We start from the raw sequence: 22,977 nt of genomic DNA, 5'->3' as shown, positions 1-22,977 counted from the left end.
GGAAGCCATCAAAATCCTCAAGGAGAAAGCAGACAAAATCCTCTTTGACCTTGGCCACAGCAACTTCTTACTCAACACGTCTCTGGAGGCAAGGGACACAAAAGCAAAATAAACTATTGGGACCTCATGAAAATAAAAAGCTTCTATACAGCAAAGGAAACAATCAGCAAAACTAAAAGGCAACCTGTGGAATGGGAGAAGATATTTGCAAATGACATATCAGATAAAGGGTTAGTATCCAAAATCTATAAAGAACTTATCAAACTCAACACCCAGAAAACAAATAATCCAGTGAAGAAATGGGCAAAAGACATGAGTAGACACTTCATCAAAGAAGACATCCAGATGGCCAACCGACACAGGAAAAAATGCTCAACATCACTCATCATCAGGGAAATACAACTCAAAACCACAATGAGATACCACCTCACACCTGTCAGAATGGCTAACAAGTCAGGCAACAACAGATTTTGGTGAGGATGCAGAGAAAGAGGATTTCTTTTGCACTGCTGGTGGGAATGCAAACTGGTGCAGCCACTCTGGAAAACAGTATGGAGGTTCCTCAAAAAATTAGAAATAGAAGTACCCTGTGACCCAGCAATTGCACTACTACGTATTTATCCAAGGGATACAGGTGTGCTGTTTCGAAAGGGGCTCATACACCCCAATGTTTATAGTAGCACTACCAACAATAGCCAAAGTATGGGAAGAGCCCAAATGTCCATCGATGGATGAATGGATAAAGAAGATGTGGTATATACATATACAATGGAGTATTACTCGGCAATCAAAAAGAATGAAATGTTGCCATTTGTAACTATGTGGATGGAACTAGAGGGTATTAGGCTAAGCAAAATTAGTCAGTCAGAGAAAAACAAATATCATATGATTTCACTCATATGAGGACTTTAGGATACAAAACAGATGAACATAAGGGAAGGGAAGCAACAATAATATAAAAAGAGGGAGGGGGAGAAAACATATGGGACTCTTAAATATACAAACAAACAGAGGGTTGCTGGAGGGATTGTGGAAGGGGGGATGGGCTAAATGGATAAGGGCATTAAGGAATCTACTCCTGAAATCATTGTTGCACTATATGCCAACAGAAAGAAAGAAAGAAAGAAAGAAAGAAAGAAAGAAAGAAAGAAAAAGGCTAACTTCACACATTAAGGAACTAGAAACAGAAGAACAAACTAAGCCCAAATTTATCAGAAGGAAAGAGATAATAAATATCAGAGCAGAAATGAATGAAATAGAGAATGGAAAGATAGTAGAAAAGATCACCAAAAATAAGAGCGAGTTTTTTGAAAAGATAAGCAAAATTGACAAACTTTTAGCTACATTTACCAAGAAAAGGAGAGTAGACTCAAATAAATAAAATTATAAATTAAAAAGGAGATATTACAGCTGATACCACAGAAATACAAAGGATGATAAGAGATTCCTATGAGCAATTGTATACCAACAAATTGGACAACCTAGAAGAAATGGATAAATTTTTAGAAACATACAACCTACCAAGTCTGAATCATGAAGAAATAGAAAATCTGAATAGCCCTGGGGCACCTGGGTGGCTCAGTCGGCTAAGTGTCTGACTTCAGCTCAGATCATGATCTGACAGTTTGCATGTTCGAGCCCCACATTGGGCTCTGTGCCGACAGCTGGGAGCCTGGAGCCTGATTGGGATTCTGTGTCTCCCTCTCTATCTCTGCCCCTCCCCTGCTCTCTCTCAAAAATAAACATTTAAAAAATTAAAAAAAAAAAAAAAGAAAATCTGAATCGACCAATAACAAGTGAGAAGACTGAATCAGTAATGAAAACCTCCCAACAAAGGAAGGTTCAGGACTGGATGGTTTCACTAGTGAATTCTACCCAACATTTAAAGAATTGATACCAATTTGTCTCAAATGCTTCCAAACTTTGAAGAGGAAACGCTCTCAAACCCATTTTATGAGGCCTGCATTACCCTGATTCTAACGCTAGGTGAGAACACCACACGACATCAGAGTACACATATCTTTTTTTTTTTTTTTTTTTTTTTAATTTATTTTTGGTACAGAGAGAGACAGAGCATGAACGGGGGAGGGGCAGAGAGAGAGGGAGACACAGAATCGGAAACAGGCTCCAAGCTCCGAGCCATCAGCCCAGAGCCTGACGCGGGGCTCGAACTCACGGACCGCGAGATCATGACCTGGCTGAAGTCGGACGCTCAACCGACTGCGCCACCCAGGCGCCCCCAGAGTACACATATCTTTATGAGCACTGAGTAACATATGGAATTGTTAAGTCATTATATTGCACACCTGAAACTAACATAACGCTGTGTGTTAACTACACTGGAATTAAAATTTTTAAATATTTAAAAATAAGGTTTTAAAAACTCCTAAAAAATAACATGACATGAAATGAAAATTACAGGCCAATATTCCTGATAAGTACAGACATAAAATTTCTCATCAAAATACTAGCAAAGCAAATTCAACAGCACTAAAAGGATCATACACCATGATCAAGCGGGATTTATCCCTGAATGCAAAGATGGTTCAACACATGCAAATCAACAAATATGACATACCACATCAATAGAACGAAAGACGATAATCATGATTGTCTCAATAGTTGCAGAAAAAGATTTTGACAGAATTCAACATCCTTTCATGATAAAAACACTCAACAAATTCGATATAGAAGGAACATATGTCATTCAGCCATGAGAAAGAAGAAAATTCTTCCATTTGCGAGAACAAGTTCCATGGACCTTAAGGACATTTTGCTGAGTGAAATAAGTCAGACAGAGAAAGACAAATACCATATGACGTTGCTTATATGTGGAGTCTAAAAACATTGAACTCACAGAAACAGAGTAGAATGGTGGTTGCCAGAGGCTGAGGGTTGGGAGTAATGGGAGGATAGTCCGAGGGTACAACTTTCAGTTATGAAATGAATATGTTCTAGGGATCTAGTGTACAGCATGGTGATTATAGTTAACAATACTGTATTGTGTATTTGAAAGTTTCTATGAAAACACAGCTTTAATGTTCTCCCCATAACAGCAACAAAATAGTAATTATGTGAGCTGAAGGATGTAACCAACCCAATTGGAGTAAACATCTCCCAGTATATATGTATATCAAATCATCACATTGTACACCTTAAACTTATACAATGTTATGTCAATGATATCTCCATAAAGTTTGAAAAACACCACCACCACATTTTTTTTGAGAGAGATAGACAGAGAGAGAGAGAAAAAAAGAGAGAGAGAGTGAGTGGCAGACAGGGGCAGAGGGAGAGAGAAAATCTTAAGCAGCGTCCACACTCAGCGAGAGCCCGACACAGGGCTCAATCCCATGACCTTGGGGTCATGACCTGGGCTGAAATCAAGAATCAGACTCTCAGCAGACTGAGCGACCCAGGCACCCCACCACCATACATTTACAGTTCTGGAGGTCAAAAGTCTGAAATTTGTTTCAGTGGGCTGAAATCAAGATATCTGCAAGGCCACACACCCTCCCAAGGCATAGTGAAAAACCTGTTTCCTTGTCTTTTCCAGCATCTAGAGCCACATTCTTTGGTGGCACTTTCCTCCATCTGGAAAGCCAGCCATGTAGAGTCTTGCTTTCAGGCATCATATGGCCTTCTTCTGTAGTAAAATATTCCTTTGACTCCCTCTTATAAGGACAACATGTTCAACCAGTATAATTTCCTCATTTCAAGATCCTTAATTACATCTGCAAAGTCCCTTTTGCTACATAAGGTAACATTTGTAGGTTCCAGGGATTAGCACCTGATGTCTTTGGGGCCATTATTTAGCTTACCACATTGGTGTAAGGAAAATGCTTAAGAAACATTAGCTATTATTATTCCTGTGCTAAGTACTTCATGTGTATTATCTCATTTGATCCTCACTACAACCCTATGAGGTAGAGACTATATCCCTATCTTACAGAAAAGAGGCTTGAAAGCTTTAGCAGTTGCCTAAAATCAGATGGCAAGTGGAATTCCAAGTCAAGACACTAAACCCAGAGCCCATGTTCTTAGCCACTATCACAGCCTGGCTTTGGGGAGCACCCCTATTACTCTCTCCTTACAGTAATTGTGAAGCTCCATCCTACTTTTCTATTTCAGTCATTTGAGTGGATGCATGTTTTCTTGGGGAGGAGAGGTCCTTCCCCACAGACTGGGAGTCTGTCATGAACTTTCCCTTGTGGCTTGGCGTTCTGTACAGACTGAAAATGAAATTAATGTTGTTGATTTAACTGTCACAGCTGGAGACCATTAAGAATTAAGTGCAAACAATACAGATCAAATTGATCAATGTGGACAAATTGATCAATTTTGCTCTGTGGACAGAACAAAATCCACATCCTTATTTTGCCAACCCTTAGAGGCTGACATAGTGAGAAGGGTGACTTGAAACAGAGTTTAGTTTTAGCTTCTAAAGGTCAGTCAGTCTATTCGTCTGGGACATGCAGAGATGATAACCTCTCTTCAGGAAAACATCTCATTTTGTTCCACAAAGAATAAATGGTGTTTTGTTAAAGCAGTGTGTTCTAGTCCCATCCTGGCATAATGGGACTGTGGTTAAACTCAGCTTATTACGGGAAGGGTAGAATATGGGCATCATTCAACAGAAGATCAAATCAGCAAACAAACTATGAAGAAAGAGTAATTTATGAGGTCAAAATGATAAGCATTCCGGCAGGCTGATAGTGGAGAAAAGCACAGTATAAAGGAAAAGCGATAGAAGTATGTGATAGGAGTACTGCATTTCTGAGAGATAATGAAACACGATGAAAGAGAACAAGAAAAGAAAGGCTTAGAATTAGGCAAGGAGAAGGGGAGGGAATTTGATTAAGATTGTCTCTAAAACATGAGATAAAGAACCAGAAGCGGCCATATAAAAATTGAGCCATCCCATAACAGACCTGTTTTTCTTCAGAGGGGGTAAGTTCTAGCTGATATTTGGGACATCTGACAAATTATCATCACCACATTGTCTTTGGTGAATCATGTAGCAGCCACCCTAGAAACCTGAATCAGCAAAGCCTCCTTTTTCCCTCCTTATGGACACGTGACCAGACTAGGCTGGGATGGGAGAAAAAGATGGAAACTACAGTAAGTAATGGAGTATCCTTACTTGCATCTGCCAGGCACTAGGAGAAGTAAGGTGGCCAATGTCCTGGTCTTAGGGCTTTTAGATTTCCACACATACAGCTCTAAGAGGATTGAATGGATATGCTATTGGTTCATCTTCCTTTCCTGTGAACAAATCTGTGTGGAAGTCAAAATGTCACTAGAAAGGCTAGATGTTTGCAGTGACTGATGCCACCCTGCTTGGGTGGCCTCATGCTTCCACAGATGTTATCAGGAAGTCGCTGTTGTGAGGACTGGCTCCTCACATCCTCATGTCAAAGAACTGTCTCTCTGGGACGGTTTGGGAGACCAAAAACCCCTTCTGCTAGGAATTTTTTTCTTCCCACATTATTATGTAATTGATTAGGTTTAAGCCTAACCTAATCTAGTCCCATCCAGTCTACATTTTCCCGAGACACTTTAATTTGATCTGGATGTCCCTGAGATTCATCTATTTCACGTTTACAAATAATTCCTTTGGCTATATCATTTCTGCTGGTGTCTGATCTCCTTCCTTTCATTTGAGTCTCACTGATTTTATTCTAAGTTTGAGGATACTTTGGGGTGTCAGTCCAACACATCGCCCATATAAATACTGTCTCATTAATTCTATAAATTAATATTATGGAGTAACTAGTGCCATTTTCATTTTAAAGCTGAAAAAACTGACACTAAGACTTGCCCAAACTTGTCCAAATCACATAGGTTGATAAATTATAGAATTATGACTTCATCTAAGATCAGTCTGATTTCACATTTTTTTTTTTTTAACGTTTATTTTTGAGACAGAGAGAGACAAAGCATGAACAGGGGAGGGTCAGAGAGAGGGAGACACAGAATCTGAAATAGGCTCCAGGCTCTGAGCTGTCAGCACAGAGCCCGATGCGGGGCTCGAACTCATGGACGGCGAGATCATGACCTGAGTCGAAGTCGGCCGCTTAACCAGCTGAGCCACCCAGGCGCCCCAAGATCAGTCTGATTTCAAAGTTCAGCCTCATCTTACATAATACTGAAATTACTATGAAAAATCACACTTCCAAACTGACATCTCAATTGGGAATCTACTATTATGTTCCCTGGTGATGGATGATGACATCTTATACTATGCACAACAGTGGTTTGAACCTGACTACATATCTAATCATGTTATTGAGCTTTTAAAAACCATACATGCTTTTAATGTATTACTGCAATTAGACATGATAATGTCTTGTTTAGGATTTTTGCATCTACATTGATGAGACAGATTACTGGCAATATTCCTTTTTTTTTTTCTTTTGCAACATTCCTTTCTTGTAATGTCCTTGTCTGATTTGGGTATTAGGTTATGCTTGCATCATAAAACCAGTTAGAAGTCTTGTCTTTTTTTTTTTAAATATTTATTTATATTTGAGAGAGAGCGAGACAGGGTGCAAGCAGGGGAGGGACAGAGAGAGAGGGTGACACCGAATCTGAAGCAGGCTCCAGGCTCTGAGCTGTCAGCACACAGCCCGCGGTGGGCCTGAACTCAAACCACGATATCATGACCTGAGCAGAAGTCGGACACTTAACCGACTGAGCCACCCAGGCACTCCAGTCTTATCTATCTTTTGATTGTCTTATGTTTAGAAAATGTTACCTGTTTATTTATACCATTTGCACTTTACTGAGATTTTCCTTTTAGCCTAGTATATGGTCAGTTTTTGTGAATTACTCATGGCTATTTAAAAAAAAATTATTCTCTTTTCAGAATGCCAACTTTTATCTACGTTATCAATTATGCAATTTAGACCTATAAGGCTCCTACTACTGTATTTCTATTTTTCCTTGCATGTCCTGTGGTTTTATTTATTAATATTAATATTGATGCTATGTTGTTTGGTACATATTCATAAGTTTGTAAATTCATTGTAAATTGCATTCTTTATCATTATAAATGACTACTCTTTGTCACCTTTAACACTTGTTTGTCCTGGTATTAATTCTGCCTGATTTCAATTACAACCCCTGTTCTTTTCTTGTTTGTAATTGTAAAGATTTCTGAATTATTGTTTTGGGTCTCTTGTATACTGCAGAGTTGGATTTTGCTTTATGATTCAATCTGAATTTCTTTTATGTTAATAAATTAGTTTGGCCTACTTATACTTATCAAACTGATGTATATTTGATCTTAGTTCTCACATTATTTTATGTGATGTCTTCTATTTCTTTACAGATTCTTTGAAAACTCTCGAAATGTGACATGCATTTGTTTTTATTTTTTTCTGAGAAATTAGAAGGCTTATATTTTTGTTTCAGTGTGTAACTCATACACCTAACTCTCACTACTTAGGCATTACTTATCAATCCCCTAATATGAACAAATATTGAAATTAGTATATTTTTCTTCTCCTTCTCCTGCCGTCAATAGCTCTTCTCTTTTTTGGCATAGGTTTCTCATTCATCACATGGTTGGCTTGAGTTCATTTTCTAGTAGTTACTTCAAGGAACGCTCATGGAAACAATATTTGAGCGCTTGCATATTCAAATATGTCTCACTGTGCCTTCTTATATAAACCACAGTTTGACTGTGTATAAAATATATGGGTGACATTTTCCTTGAGGACTTCTTAGGTATTGTTTCTAGCAGTGAATGTTGCTATGGAGAAGTCTAAGCTAAGCCTGAGTTTTTTCCACCCTTCTAAGTGACTTGATTATTTGCCTAGCTCCCCAAAGGATTCTTTATTTATCTTGGTAATCAAGTAACCTTTTCTCAGATTCCACATTAATATTTCCTTGCACATGGTATGAACTTTCAGTTGGGAGATTCAATTATTCTTTAATTTTTGGAAACTTCTATCATTTTTTCTCTAATCCTTTTAAACTTGTTTGTTTCCATTTCATTTTGCTCACTTTCCTCAATCTTGTCCTCTATTTCTCTTAACTGGTTTTAGCAGTGCCTACTCCTTTGAGATACTTCCAGTTTTGCTTTCATTTTTTTTTTTTTTTTTTGGATGATTTTGTTTTATTCCACTTTCCTTCCTGAGGTCTTCCAGCTCACATTTCATTTCTTTCTTTCTTTTTTAATATTTTTATCGTTTATTCATTTTTTTGAGAGACAGAGACAGAGAGAGAAAGAGACACAGAATCTGAAGCAGGCTCCAGGCTCTGAGGTGTCAGCACAGAGCCCGACATGGGACTCGAACCCATGAACTGTGAGATCATGACCTGAGCCAAAGTCGGACACTTAACTGACTGAGCCACCCAGGCGCCCCTCATTTCTTTCTAATATTTCACTATTGCTTCTCCTTTTCATCTCTGCTTTATGCTATTGTCTTACAAAGGCAAATACAACACAAATACAAATTCAAAATTATTGAATTTTCTTTCATACATATTAATTTTGTAAATTTTATTTATAGAAGAGTTGCAAGTCCACTACAAAGAACTTTTTTTCTTTGAAAATTTTTATTACACAAAATAATGTTTCGAATATACACCATTTAGTTTTGTAAGTTTCTTCCAGTATGTTTACATACTATATAAACATTAGGCAAATAATACTGGGCCATTTCTTCATGCTCAAAATGTTTAAATTTTCATTCATCCCTAAAATTTTATGAACATCCCATGTATTACACTCTATTTCTAATCCTGAGCATGTGGCTATTTAGCATCCTATGTTATTTCATTGGTTTTTTTTTTTTTTAACTTGTTTTATTTTTATTTTTTTAAATTTATATCCAAATTAATTAGCATATAGTGCAACAATGATTTCAGGAGTAGATTCCTTAGTGACCCATACCCATTTAGCCCATTGCCCCTCCCACCCCCCTTTCAGTAACCCTCATTTTTTTCTCCATATTTATGAGTTCCTTATGTTTTGTCCCCCTCCCTGTTTTTATATTATTTTTGCTCCCTTTCTCTTATGTTCATCTGTTTTGTCTCTTAGAGTCCTCATATGAGTGAAGTCATACGATTTTTGTCTTTCTCTGACTGATTTCACTTAGCATAATACCCTCCAGTTCCATCCACGTAGTTGCAACTGGCAAGATTTCATTCTTTTTGATCGCTGAGTAACACTCCATCGTACATATACCACATCTTCTTTATCCATTCATCCATCGATGGACATTTGGGCTCTTTCCATACTTTGGCTATTGTTGATAATGCTGCTATAAACATGGGGGTGTATGTGTCCCTTCGAAACAGCATACCTGTATCCCTTGGATAAATGCCTAGTAGTGCAACTGCTGGGTCATAGGGTAGTTCTATTTTTAGTTTTTTGAGGAACCTCCATACTGTTTTCCAGAGTGGCTGCACGAGCTTGCATTCCCATCCAATACAAAGAACTTTATTTCCTAACCCAATTGTTAACATTTGCCCCATCAAACTCATGAAATTAACAAACTCAGTGATACATGGTAATACTATCAGATAATCTTCAGACCCTGGTAAATTTTTACCAATTGACCTAATAATGTCCTTTATGCAAATGGATACAATTCAGAATCATGTGTTGGATTTAGTTGTCTTGTCTTTTTAGTTTCCTTCAATCTGAAACATTTCTTCAGGCTTTCTTTGACTCCCATGACAATGACTCATTTAAAGATTACAGACAAATTATTGCAGGATATTCCTCAAATTGAGCTTGTCTAATATTTTCTCATGATTAGATTCAGCTTCTGCATTTTTTTTGCATTAATATCTCAACTGTTTTCTTCTCATCACATCCTTTCAAGTGGTACATGATTTCAGTATGTCTCATTGATAACGATAGTAATTCTGATCACTTGATTAAGGTGGTATAACCATGCTTCTCCAATGTAAAGTTACTCTTTTCCCCTATGTAATAGATATTTTGTAGGGAGGTACTTTGGGTTATGTAACTACACATATTTTGTCAAACTTTCAATTTATTAATTGATTTTTGTCAGTATGGACTCACTGTTCTTATTTTACTCAATGGGTTATGATATGTTATTATTATAATTTATTTTTATGCTCAAATTTCCTGTGATTTGTTCAGTAGTAGTTAATTCAAGCTGGCTTCTGTGTCCTTTGATATGTCCCATAATTCATGGAATATTTCCTTACTTTCTGGCACAACAAGATGTTCCAGGTTCATCTTGTACTTTTCTTGTTCCAGCCCTAGATTAAGTCATTTCTTCAAGAAGCCCTGGTTCCTATAGTGGAGTATGGTAACCAAGATTTGGGTGCTAGATATACTCTTTGCTATCAGGTGTCACTGTTCCCAACCCAAGCTCTTTCTGTAGACAGAACTATGGAGAATTATGTGTGTGTGTGTACACACATATATTTATACTTCTATTTATTTCTGTCTATTGCAAATCATGAGCTCACACTGATCCCTCCAATTTTATCTAACATCACACAGGGTTCATTCTGTTTTTTTCCTTCCATATGTATACCTCTCTTTTCCAATAGTGAGAAACCTTGCTCCCATCATCCTTAATGTAGTACTTATTTTTTCAATCCCTCAGTGTGTACCAATCTCTTATCTCTGTGGCTCCCTCCTCACCTGAGCAAATGCTATCCCCAACATATTCAGGCTCCTATACCCAACACTAGCCTTTAGCTATAGTCATCCTCTTCATCATCCCCAGTCTCCCTCACCTCACACTGAGCTGTGCTAAACACATGTGTTCTCTTCCTCACCCTTTTAGGGCTTTGACACCCCATGTTAATACCACTTCCCTGTGAAGATGCCCTTCTCATCCCACTCAGGTTCTGTACCTGTGTTGCCCTTCCCCCACCCCTACTTTGCCCCCTTCCCCCACCTTACCTCCAATGTGGAGTGTCTCCACATTGGATGCCCTCTTCAGTTTTATGGCAAACTGTTCTATCAAAACTTTCATTTGTTCCTCAGCAATATTTTTTTTCTGGTGAATATTCTTTATTTCTTTTCATTTCCCTTTATTCCTTTATCATGTTTATACAGTTCCTATTGTGGAACTTTATTGATAACTAATGAATGAAGTGAATCACTTTGGACCAGCTATTTATAGACATGACATGAAGAGAAGAGGACAAGTCTAATGGGAAATTCCTCTATAACCCAGATTGTCTGTAAGAGCTTTTTCTTTTTCTTTTCCTTTTTTTTTTTTGAGAGAGAGAGAGTGTGTGAGTGGGAGAGAGGGGCAGAGGTTGAGAGAGAGAATCCCAAGAAAATCCCTACACAGGGCTCGATCCCACGACCCTGGGATCATGACCTGAGCCGAAATCAAGAGTTGGATACTCAATGGACTGAACCACCCAGGTACCCCTATAAGAACTCTTTTAGCTCCTACTTCTCCCAGCCGCAGACAGACAGCTTTCAGGTTGTTTATAACAGTGTCTGCCAGCTCCTCCCCATTGTCTCCTGCAAGTAAGACTTGTCAATAGGATTCCCTATTCAATTCTATCATCTCTGATTCTCAGAATCAAACTAATTCTGGGAGGTTCTATGCTCCCAGCTACACTCCCTGTCCTTGTTACAAAAATGGACTTTGTACCTCAGAAGGAACTCCTCACCTTCAAGCAGTGTGATTTTCCAGCTTTCCCCCTAAGATCTTTATTCTTGCCACATTTCTTCTTGTACTCCTGCATTTCAGCAACATGAAATACTGGAAGACCTATGTACACCCCTGGGTTGGGTCCCCTTGCTCACCATGGCCCTGCCACACTGCTGACTTTCAACAATGACCTCTTCCCCCTCTAGGACTCTATGTGTGTGTTGCCTGGAACACACCCTCTCTCTCCTTTGCCTCACTCCTGTCTTTCAATTACAGCTAATACATCACTTCCTTGGGGGCAATCTTCCCTTGCTTTCAAGCTGGACTGGGTTTTTCTGTTATACATTTTCATGGTATCCTTTCCTTTTTCTTCATAGCCCTTACCTTAAGTATGATAGAATCAATACTTCTGTTGTCATTTATTTAATGGATTCCTCTCCCTGAATGGGGATTGTTTCTGTCTTGTTTATTGTATCCCCAATATTTTATACCTGACATGTCACAGATTACTTACTATGTGTTTACTAAATGAATATATGAATGATCCCAAACCAGTGTGGCTCCTGCTCCTATCTTCATACCAAAACACTTTGCCATGAACACCCATGATTTCCTTATGGCTAACTCCACTAACTCCATACTTTTTGATTTCCATCTTGACCTCTCATTGGTATTTAACAGCTGTCTGCTTCCTTCTTAAAACACTGCCTTTCCCTAATATGATTCTCCTTATTCTCAGGATTCTTTGCTGGTTCCTTTTTCCTTTTCCTGCTCCCTCATTGTTGGATGCTGAATGTTTGGACCTGAAGTGTGTCTTTTTTCATTCTATACTCTCCCTACATTACCTCCTTATCTTTTATTCCTTTAAATACAGTCTATTACCAATGGTTTCCAAATTTAGTATAGACTTTTCAAACCGAGACTTTCCCAGACCTGGTTTATTTCTCCTAGATGTCTCACAGATATCTCAAACTTAGCCTACCCAAAATTACCTGCCTGATCTTTCCCCCAAATCTGTTCCTCCTCCCTCAGTACTGCCCATATCAGATAATAGCCTTCATCCATCCAGTAATCATGTCAGAAATCTGAGAGTAAATCTTCCAGCTACCTTCTCCTCAACTCCTATAAACCAATCCTTACCAAGTCCCTTGCCTAGCTCCAAAATAAATCTTGGACCTACCTGCTTCACTCCATCTCCACTTCCAAGATTTATCTCAGTCACCATCCTCAGCTGGCATGTAGCAGTAACCTTTAGCAGTCCCCTTGCTTCCACTCTTCTGTGCCAGCAACATTGCCACCACTATCACCAAGCACCTCTCTCCCCTGGATAGTTCTAGACTAAAATTCCTGCTCTCCTTCTTTTCCTAATCTTCCCTGAAATTTGTTAATGGCAGGTATGTTACTAGTTCCTCAGGGAAGCTCATTAATCTTATTCATTGCATATGGATTTTACTAGTTTAACTCTCATTGGTAACCTTATTTCCAAGGTCTGTAAGAAATTTCATGTTTTTCTCCCTTCCTTCCTTCCTTCCTTCCTTCCTTCCTTCCTTCCTTCCTTCCTTCTTGTCTCTTTCTTTTGTTTTGTTTTGTTTTTGTTATTCTTTCTTTTGTTGTAAATAACCAGGTTTGAGTAACTGAATAGTTGACCAAATGGAGAAATCGGGAAATCAGAATTTTACAACTGTTCTGACCTTCCGAAAACTAAAGTCCAATGGCACACAGATTTTTCTTGTTAGTATATTGCATTATCTACACCTGAAGTAACCCAGTATTTGTGATAGAGTAGATGCTGCCTGGACTAAAGTCTCCCTTTTTCTAAATATGCAATCCTGGAGGATATGCAACCTATGATTTCATTTTAGAATTCTAAATAGGTTTTCATGGCAGAAATTTATCAACAACTTGTAGTAGTATTCAGGGGAGAGAGTCCCTCAAAGTGTTTGGGAAAGTTAGGCAGAGACCCAGAGAAGCTGTGCCAAGCAGGCCACCAGCAAAGGCAAAGCCAGCACTTTATCCCTATTCACTAAAATGCCTAGAAAAGTCTATTGCTTACCATCATGAATGCTAGTCTCTGTTAGGAAATTATGTAGAAATGTCACACCAAATTGTTTAAATGCCATAATAACAACTTGCTTTTTTACTTTAAAAATGCCAGTTTCTTAAGAATCTTTATCAACTCACTGTTTTATGTTTTCTATAGAGAGGCTTAGTCTTAGAATATATTTCTAAATTTGTCTCCTGCCTTTCCAAATCTCTTTACCTCCAGGCAATAACCTTCAAGACAGTTGCAAAGTGTTATTGCTCATAAGAAAACAAATACCTCTCCAAAGTGTGGTCATTGTGTCATATTTTACTGTCAGACCTCTGCCTTGGTTCTGGTATTCTGTTTACTTAATTTAAAAGTCAGTAAGAGTCTACTTCAAGTGGCTCTCAGCTATTAAACCCTTAGGGCTTTCTCCATTGTCAGCTTCACCCACTGGAGAGCCATGTTTGGGAGACTGAAGGAACTCCACAAGCCAAGAAGAGAAAGCTTAGTTTAAAGTTCAGCTTCACAAGTGAAGTCAGGTAACCCCGAGTTAGTCTGTCTCCCCAAGCAAAGCCTGCTTAGAAGCTGCGTGCAGGAAGTGCTGGAGGGACCGGTCAAGTATAGCCTAGCCTTATGGGATAGGTCTCAAAGCAATGAACGTGACTCTACCAATCCCTTGCAAAAATCCATCCCATTGTTTTGTCACACCTTACCCATCCCTCCCCCCCCAACCCTGACACATACTTCCATTTTTATCATTATTGGGTTTCCAGAGATTGGTCTACATTTATCATCAAATCTTTTTTTTTTCTGAGCTCCTACACTGTCCAAAACATTTTACCAGATTCTGTTTTTTAAAATGAGGCCTTGGCAAGTATTCTGGAGGAAAAAACAATTGCTGAGGATGTACAGAAAAAGAACCCTCAGGCACAGTTGGTGGGAATACAAGTTAGTGTAGCCACTGTGGTAAACAGTATGGAAGTTCCTCAAAAATTTTAAAAATAGAATTATCATATGATCCAATAATCCCACTACTGGGTACTTATCCAAAGAAAACAAAAACATTAATTTGGGAAGATATAGGCACCCCTATGTTTATTGCAGCATTATTTACAAAAGCTAAATTAAATTATGGAAGCAACCCAAATGTCCATCAACAGATGAATGGATAAAGAAGTGGTATATAGGGGGCGCCTGGGTGGTGCAGTCGGTTAAGCGTCCGACTTCAGCCAGGTCACGATCTTGCGGTCTGTGAGTTCGAGCCCCGCGTCAGGCTCTGGGCTGATGGCTCGGAGCCTGGAGCCTGTTTCCGATTCTGTGTCTCCCTCTCTCTCTGCCCCTCCCCCGTTCATGCTCTGTCTCTCTCTGTCCCAAAAATAAATAAAAAATGTTGAAAAAAAAAATTAAAAAAAAAAAAAGAAGTGGTATATATATATATATATATATATATATATATATATATATGAAATATATACACACAATGGATATTACTCGGTCATAAAAAAGAAAGATATCTTGCCATTTGGAACAACATCGATGGGCCTAGAGGGTATAATGCTAAGTGAAAGAAGTCAGTCAAAGAAAGACAAGTACCATATGATTTCACTCTTATGGTGGACTTTAAGAAAAAAGATTAAAAAAAAACCACTCTTAAATATAGAGAACAAACCAGTGGTTGCCAGAGGGGAGGTGGGGGAGGGGATGGGTGAAATAGGTGAAGGGGATTAAGAGTACATTTATTGTGATGAGCACTGAGAAATGTATAGAATTGTTGAATTATTATACTGTACACTTGAAACTAATATAACACTGTATGTTAATTATGCTAACTATACTTCAATTAAAAAAAAAAACAATGAGATGCACTACACACCTATTAGAACATCTAAAATTTTTTAGAAACTGACTACACCAACTGTTGGTGAGGATTTGGAAAAACTGGGACTCCCAGCTCCAGTTGCACAGCTGCTGGGAATTAAAGTGGTTCAATCACTTTGGAAAACAGTTTAGACGTTCCTCAAATGGCTAATCATAGAGTAACAATGACCTGATAACTTAGAAGAAATGAAAGCATATGTCCGTATCAAAACTTGTACATGAATGTTCATAGGAACCATATTTGTAATCATAAAAAACTAGAAACAACCCAAATGTCCATCAGTATGTAAATGGATAAACACATTGTGGCACATCACCAATAAAAAAGAATGAACTATTGATATATGCAATTTGGATATATCCAACAACTTGGATGAATCTCAAAACAATTGTGATAAGTCTAAAAAGCTTGGGGTGCCTGGGTAGCTCAGTCAGTTGAGTGACTTCAACTCGGGTCATGATCTCATGGTTTGTGAGATGGAGTCCTGTGTTGGGCTTGCTGCTGTCAGCACAGAGCTCGCTTGGGATCCTCTGTGGCCCTGCTGTCTCTGCCCCTCCCCCACCTCTCAAAAATAAAGAAACATTAAAAAAAAGGCTAAAAAATACCCACTTTTTATACTATTTATATAAAATTCTAGAAAATGCAAACTAATCTGTAGTGAAGAAAGAAGAGCAATGGTTGCTTAGGATGGGGAGAGGACTTTTGAGGGGGATACATTATGCTCATTATCTTGAATATGGTGATGGCTTCATGACGTATACATATATCAAAACTTACTGTAGTATGTACTTTATTTTTTTTTTTTAACGTTTATTTATTTTTGAGACAGAGAGAGACAGAGCATGAATGGGGGAGGGTCAGAGAGAGAGAGGGAGACACAGAATCTGAAACAGGCTCCGGGCCCTGAGCTGTCAGCACAGAGCCCGACGCAGGGCTCGAACCCACGGACCGCGAGATCATGACCTGAGCCGAAGTCAGCCGCCTAACCGACTGAGCCACCCAGGCGCCCCTGTAGTATGTACTTTAAATATTGGCTATTTACAGTATGTCAATTATACTTCAATAAAGCTATTTAAAAATTAAAAAAAAAAAGTAAGACACTTAATAGATTTTTGTTTTTGAAAAGTTAAAGAATCCTTCATTTTTTATTCCTGGTACCACTACCACAATTTACAGGACAATATACCTGATGTAATGAAAAGAAAAAGAAAAAGCTACAACAGATAAAAGACCTCAGGAATGCACATCTAATTGACACTACATTGCATTCATCAATAGCTGCACTTTTCGCCAACTATGGCTATGACAGTCCTGAACAAGAAGGGGTTCCTGTTTAAGCTGCAGGAACTTTTCTGATTATGGAGCATCATTCCTTCTGTGGCAGATTTTTGCAGTTCCTCTAATGCACTGGGGACGACTGTCTCAAAGTAACCTGTCAGCTTTCCTGACAACAACTCGCTCGCTCTCCTGCTAAGAACTGTTGCCCTTTTCTTCCGAAAATTTTTAGAACCTCCTGCTACCATATCCACCACTTCCACCACCAGATCCATAACCACCATAGGGAATGCCCGAGCTTCTTCCATCAAAACTGCCCCCTTTCATGGGTGCTCAGCTTGGTTGCTGTTGTCCACTATAATTTCCAAAATCATTATAGTTCCCACGACCACCATAGTTACCACCTCCAAAATTTCCTCCTTCATCGTAACCATCATATCCTCCACCATCACCGCCATACCCACCGCCTTGGTTTCCATATCCTGGCCCACCACCACCATAGCCTCCTCTGCTACTTTAACCAGGACCACCACCACAGTTGCCACCATCACCTCCAAATCCATTATATCCACCATCACCTCCTCCATATCTACCTCTGCTGCCACCACCTCCACCGTAGCCTCCTCTTCCACCAAAGTTTCCTCCATGACCCATAAAGTTGTCAGATCCACCTCCACGACCTCTTTGTGATCCAGCAGACTGCATTTCTTGTTTGGAAAGGGCCTTTTCCACTTCACAATTACGCCCATTAATAGTGATGGTATTTCTGAACAATTTTATCAACTGTATCATGATCATCAAAAGGTACAAAAGCAAATCCTCTCTTTTTTCCACTCTGCCTGTCCTCCATAACTTCTATGGTTTCCATCTTGCCATACTTTTCAAAGCAGTCTCTCCAATTGTATTCTTCTGTATCTTCTTTAATACCACCAACGAAATTTTTCTTCATAGTTAGATGGGCACCAGGCTTTGCAGAATCCTCTCCAGAAACAGCTCTCTTTGGTTCCACTACACGTCCATCACCCTTGTGTGGTCGAGCACACATGGCTGCATCCACCTCTTCACTCAAGAGTAAGTCACAAAACCAAAACCCCTGGAATGGTTTGTTTGGGGGTCTCTCATCACCACACAATCTGTAAGTGTGTCCCATTTTTCAAAACGTTCTTATAAACTATCATTTGTAGTTTCAAAGCTCAAACCACCAATAAACAGTTTTCTCAACTGCTCTGGTTCCTTTGGATCATGCCCCCCGCCCCGTGCGGCGGAGACAGAGTCCGGCTGGGGGCAACCAGGCAGTGGTTTTACCTCCATTTTGAGACCGGACTCGCCTCTTCCAACTGGAGCTCAATATGGGCTAGACTTTTTTTTTTTTTTTTTTTTTTTAAAGAAATGAAGCCTTGCCCTCAGTGACCTTCCAGAGCATTTGGGGAAGGGATGATTACAGGTTGGGGAAGGAAAGTACAGGTTGTGACCCATCTGTGGAGTGTGCAGTGAGTGCCACAGGGTTATCTTCAAGGGCTGGGTGCTGGGGAAAGTCTCCCAGGGGGATAAAATGATCCAGCAGAATGTCTGGGTGTGGGGAGAGGCTGTAGGGAATGAAATCCTGAACACTACTCTCAAAGGAGGGAAGGACCTTTACGGACTGAAGCCAGGCCTGAGGGCAGCTCTCCCCTTGGAGTAAACTTTCATTGTTTCTGAGGAAAAAGAAGCCTGAAGGAAGAATGCACGCAGAAGTCCGGCTTCTATTACAAGAAGCAGAGCCAGTTAAGAGAAAAAGGGTTTGCAGATTCCATTTCATAGCTTCTTCACTCTGATGCATGGAGCCCATGAGATGGTATGTCAATTCATTCATTCATTCTTTTTTTTTTTTTTTTAATGTTTATTTATTTTTGAGACAATGCGAGAGACAGAGTGCAAGCAGCGGAGGGGCAGACAGAGGAAGACATAGAATCTGAAGCGGGCTCCAGGCTCTGAGCTGTCAGCCCAGAGCCCGAGGCAGGGCTCAAACTCATGAACCGTAAGATCATGACCTGAGCCGAAGTGGGACGCTTAACCGACTGAGCCATTCGTTCATTCTTACTTGTACCGACTGACGCATTCGTTCATTCTTATTTGTACCGGGCACTTTGCTGGGTGCTGGGGATACAGGGCCCACATGAAGGTTGCATCAGTGTAGTTCCTGTTTCTCAAAGTGTAGACCGTGCCCTATCTGCAGCCTCAAGATTTCCAATGCTAATACAAATACAGACCCCCAGGCCTCACCTCTAGGTAAGACGGAGACACACCTTATCAGAATCTCAGTGCTAGCCTTCAGAATCTGCTCCACATTGCAGAACCCCCTTCTTCTGCAGCTCAAGTCTGAGGACATTAGTCTGGTGGCTGACGCCTCTGCAGGTTACTTTCAGGACAGCAATGTTCCCTTGGATATGACGCCGACTTAAACAGCAGCGCCTGCAGACGACTGTGGAGGACCGGCTTCGCCTCTCCCCTACCCCCTCCTCTGGCCCCTCCTTAGGCCCCCCTCCCCCAGCGCCCCCAGGTAGCGCCTGAGGGAAGCAGGAAGGCCCCGCCCCCCCACGCTAGCCCCGCCCAGGTTGTCAGAGGCGAGGAAGCCCCGCCCCGGCCGGGCGTGCGCCTTTTCTGACAACCAGGGCCTCCCAACCCTTACCCCCAACCCTCGCGGGGCTGTCACCAGAATCACCACGCGTCCTGCGGACTGCAGCCTCGACCCGGGAGGGAGACAGCGACATGGCGGCGGCCAAGCCCGAGAACCTCTCTCTGGTGGTGCACGGACCCGGAGACCTGCGCCTGGTAAAACGGGAAGGGGAGTGGGAAGCCTAGCCGGACCCTGCCCTGCTGGCCTCCGAACTCGGCCAAGCCGCCGTCCCAGCTCGCCAGTTCCAGCGCTGCGCTGGGCCTGCACCTCTGTGCCCTGGCCGCCCAGATCAGAGCTGGTTACCATGTTGGGGGGAGGGGATGGCTGGTTTGTAAGGTGCTAAGAGGAAGGTTCTTGTCCAGTGCCTCCCGGAACCCAGCCCCGTGGCCGGCACGTGGCCAGAGCCTAGAAAAGTTGCAAACTGATTGAAGCCTTCTCCCTCTTTTGCTAGCTGCAGATTCGCAGTCTAGTCTCTAATCATTGCACTTTTAAAAGGAGGTACCGGGAGGCTGCCTGATGTAGGATATGCTCTGAATTTCTCTGAGCAGACAGTGCAGGGCAGAAAGGAGGCCACATTTAAAAGATGTGGAACTCATATTTAATCTCTCTTGCCTGGGGCTGATTACACATCCTTTGCAGGATTATTATGATCACAAGAGTACCCAGCACTAACTAGGGACTCAGAAAGTGCCAGTTTCTGTCCCTTTTCCTTCCAGCACAGGTCTCCGTCACCAGGACTCATGGTGTTGCCTGTGCCTGTGCTAGACTTCTGTATCTGAATAGTGTCCATGTCTCTAAAGGTTCTTTCCTCCTTGCCTCCCTTAGTCCCCATTTGGTTCACTTTCCAGCCATTTTCCTCTTTGATCCGGCTCCCATGTTTCTTTAAGAGCGTTAAGTGTATGTCCACCATACTTCTACCTCTGCTCCCTGGCTCATGGGGCCAAAGTTAAGGGAGCTGCAGGATCAGCCCTGTGGTCATGCCAGGGGTCCCTTGACAAAGTCCATCTCAGATGGGCCTGGGATGGCAGTGGGTGTGTGGGACGGATGCCAGCCATCTCTACTGCTCCCTGGCACCTCCTTCCTCAAGAGACTATGCACCCAATCTAGATGGGAGAGACTCAGGAGATTATCCAGATTAACAGTTCTTGACTACTTATGAATCTGTGGTCTCCTCACAGAATGCAAATAGATTGAGTTTAGCAGCAAGTTCAGAGATTTTATGGACTTCCTTTAAGTCCCTCCATCGACCTTTAGAGGTTTGTGGACCCCAGACCAAGGACTCCTGCCCTGAGCCAATTCTCCTATTTTCTCAGTTGAAGAAAAGTGCGATTCCTGCGGTGCCTGGGTGGCTCAGTTGGTTAAGCGTCCAACTTCGGCTCAGGTCATGATCTCTTGTCCATGAGTAAGAGCCCTTTGTCGGGCTCTGCTGACAGCTCAGAGCCGGGAGCTGCTTTGGATTCTGTGTCTCCCCCTCTCTCTGCCCCTTCCCACTTGTGCTCTCTGAAAAACAAATAAACATTAAAAAAAAAAAGACTGTCCCTAGGATGACAGACTTGCCCAGATGAGAGCTCAGAGGTTGACTCCCAGTGCTCTCTGCACTCACTGTGGAGTCTCACACAAGGTCTTGAATTAAAGTGACACTATTAGTGTTTATTGCTATAACACGAGATGAAATTAATAGACAACGTGAGGGCTTTGCTGGAGGCTGCACGGAGTAAAGACCTCACAGGGAGGGGTCCTTAACCTAGGACCTAGGGGAGAGGTCCCAGAGGAGATGGATGCTACTTGACCTGGTTCTTGAAGGATGAGTAGGAGTCATTTAGGCAAATAAATGCAAGAGCAAGTGCCAAGATATGTGGAGTACATGATTACAGGTTCTATTTACTGGCCCTGCAAATAGTGTGATGTACTGACTGGAGGGTGGTAAAGCTGGAGAGGTGGACAGGACCTGATTCTCCATCTGCTCAGGGCCTGCTTTAAGTCCTGGACCTAATAAGTAGCAGAACTAGAATTGCAACCCCAGGATCTGCTTTGCCTTAACTCTCAAACTCAGCCTGTCCCACTGCTCAGCCAGATGACCTCTTTCTGTCATGGCTGTCTAGAACAAAGCCTTGAAGATTGGAGGGAGCGGGAAGCTAACCTTAAAATTGATTTTATAAAAAAAAATAATAATAATTTTTGGGGCGCCTGGGTGGCTCAGTCGGTTAAGCGTCCGACTTCGGCTGAGGTCACGATCTCGCGGTCCGTGAGTTCGGGCCCCGCGTCAGGCTCTGGGCTGATGGCTCAGAGCCTGGAGCCTGTTTCCGATTCTGTGTCTCCCTCTGTCTCTGCCCCTCCCCTGTTCATGCTCTGTCTCTCTCTGTCTCAAAAATAAATAAACGTTAAAAAAAAAAAATTAAAAAAAAATAATTTTTTTAAAAACTTAGGGGTGACTGATGGCTCAGTCGGTTGAGCATCCTACTTTTTTCTTTAAAATTTAAAAAAAAATTTTATTTATTTTTGAGAGAGAGAGACAGAGACCAAGCAGGGGAGGGGCAGAGAGAAAGGGGGACAGGATCCCAAGCGGGCTCTACATCTACAGCAGAGAGCCCAATGTGGGGCTTGAACATACGAACCACGAGATCATGACCTGAGCCACCCAGGCGCCCCTCTTTAATTTTTTTTAATGTTTATTTATTTTTGAGAAAGAGATGGCGTGGGTGGGGGAGGGACACAGAGAAAGGGAGACACAAAATCTGAAGCAGGCTCCAGGCTCTGAGCTGTCAGCACAGAGTTTAATATGGGGTTCAAACTCACGTGACCATGAGATCATGACCTGAGCTGAAGTCGGACACTTAACCAAGGACACTTAACCGACTGAGCCATTCAGGTGCCCCAGCATCTGACTTGATTTCAGCTCAGGTCAGGATCCCAGGGTCCTGGGATGGAGCCCCATGTCTGACTATGTGCTGAGTGTGGAGCCTGCTTGAGATTCTTTCTCTCCCTCTACCCCTCTCCCCTGTTCATGTGCACTCTTTCTCTGTAAAATTTTTTTTAAAAAATCATTTTTAATTAAAATTTTTTTTAATCAACTTTGCCTTAGAATCTGCTCTTGATTAGGGATGAGTTGGGGTGGGTATATCCTAAAGGCTCTAGAAAATGCATGATGGGCTAAAGAATGTAGCCTGTGGTTACACTAAAATGGTTCAGGGTGGATTCATGAGAGCCTCAGGTTTGTTTGAGAGTAGGATGTGGTGGGATCATTTACTAGACAAAAGAGTAGAGTAAAATATTGAGGTCAGGTTTGAGTGTAAGATGTCTCTAGGACACAACATCAAGGTGTCTTTGAGAAATTACCTTGGTTTTAGGGATCGGGGGTGCAGGGTTGATTTTTTGGGGCTGGAAATGTAAGTTCAGGAGTCATTTGCTTCTCTACTGGGCAGTACTTCACCTCCTCCCCACAAGGCATTTGGGAATGGGGAGAGGGTTTGTCACAGTAACTGAGGGACAGACTTCATAGAGTTAACAGCACTGCCCTGTTGGAGGAGTC

General features: G+C 41.3%; 1 protein-coding gene and 1 pseudogene across 1 annotated transcript in view; one reads left to right on the top strand and one right to left on the bottom strand.

Annotated features, from left to right (window-relative positions):
• Positions 1–16,994: 16,994 nt before the first annotated feature.
• Positions 16,995–18,103, bottom strand: LOC122221200 (annotated as a pseudogene).
• Positions 18,104–19,402: 1,299 nt separating this feature from the next.
• The window catches only part of SORD (sorbitol dehydrogenase), a 35,426-nt gene continuing 31,851 nt past the window's right edge, over positions 19,403–22,977 (top strand). Inside the window, exon 1 of the mRNA XM_042942151.1 lies at positions 19,403–19,603. Within this exon, the coding sequence (XP_042798085.1) occupies positions 19,541–19,603 (63 nt within the window). The 5' untranslated portion in view covers positions 19,403–19,540. The remainder of the gene's footprint in view (positions 19,604–22,977) is intronic.

This window comes from Panthera leo, chromosome B3 (genome assembly GCF_018350215.1).
Source record: "Panthera leo isolate Ple1 chromosome B3, P.leo_Ple1_pat1.1, whole genome shotgun sequence".
In the NCBI taxonomy this organism is placed as follows: Eukaryota; Metazoa; Chordata; class Mammalia; order Carnivora; family Felidae; genus Panthera; species Panthera leo.
This window is presented reverse-complemented; position numbering and strand designations above follow the sequence as displayed.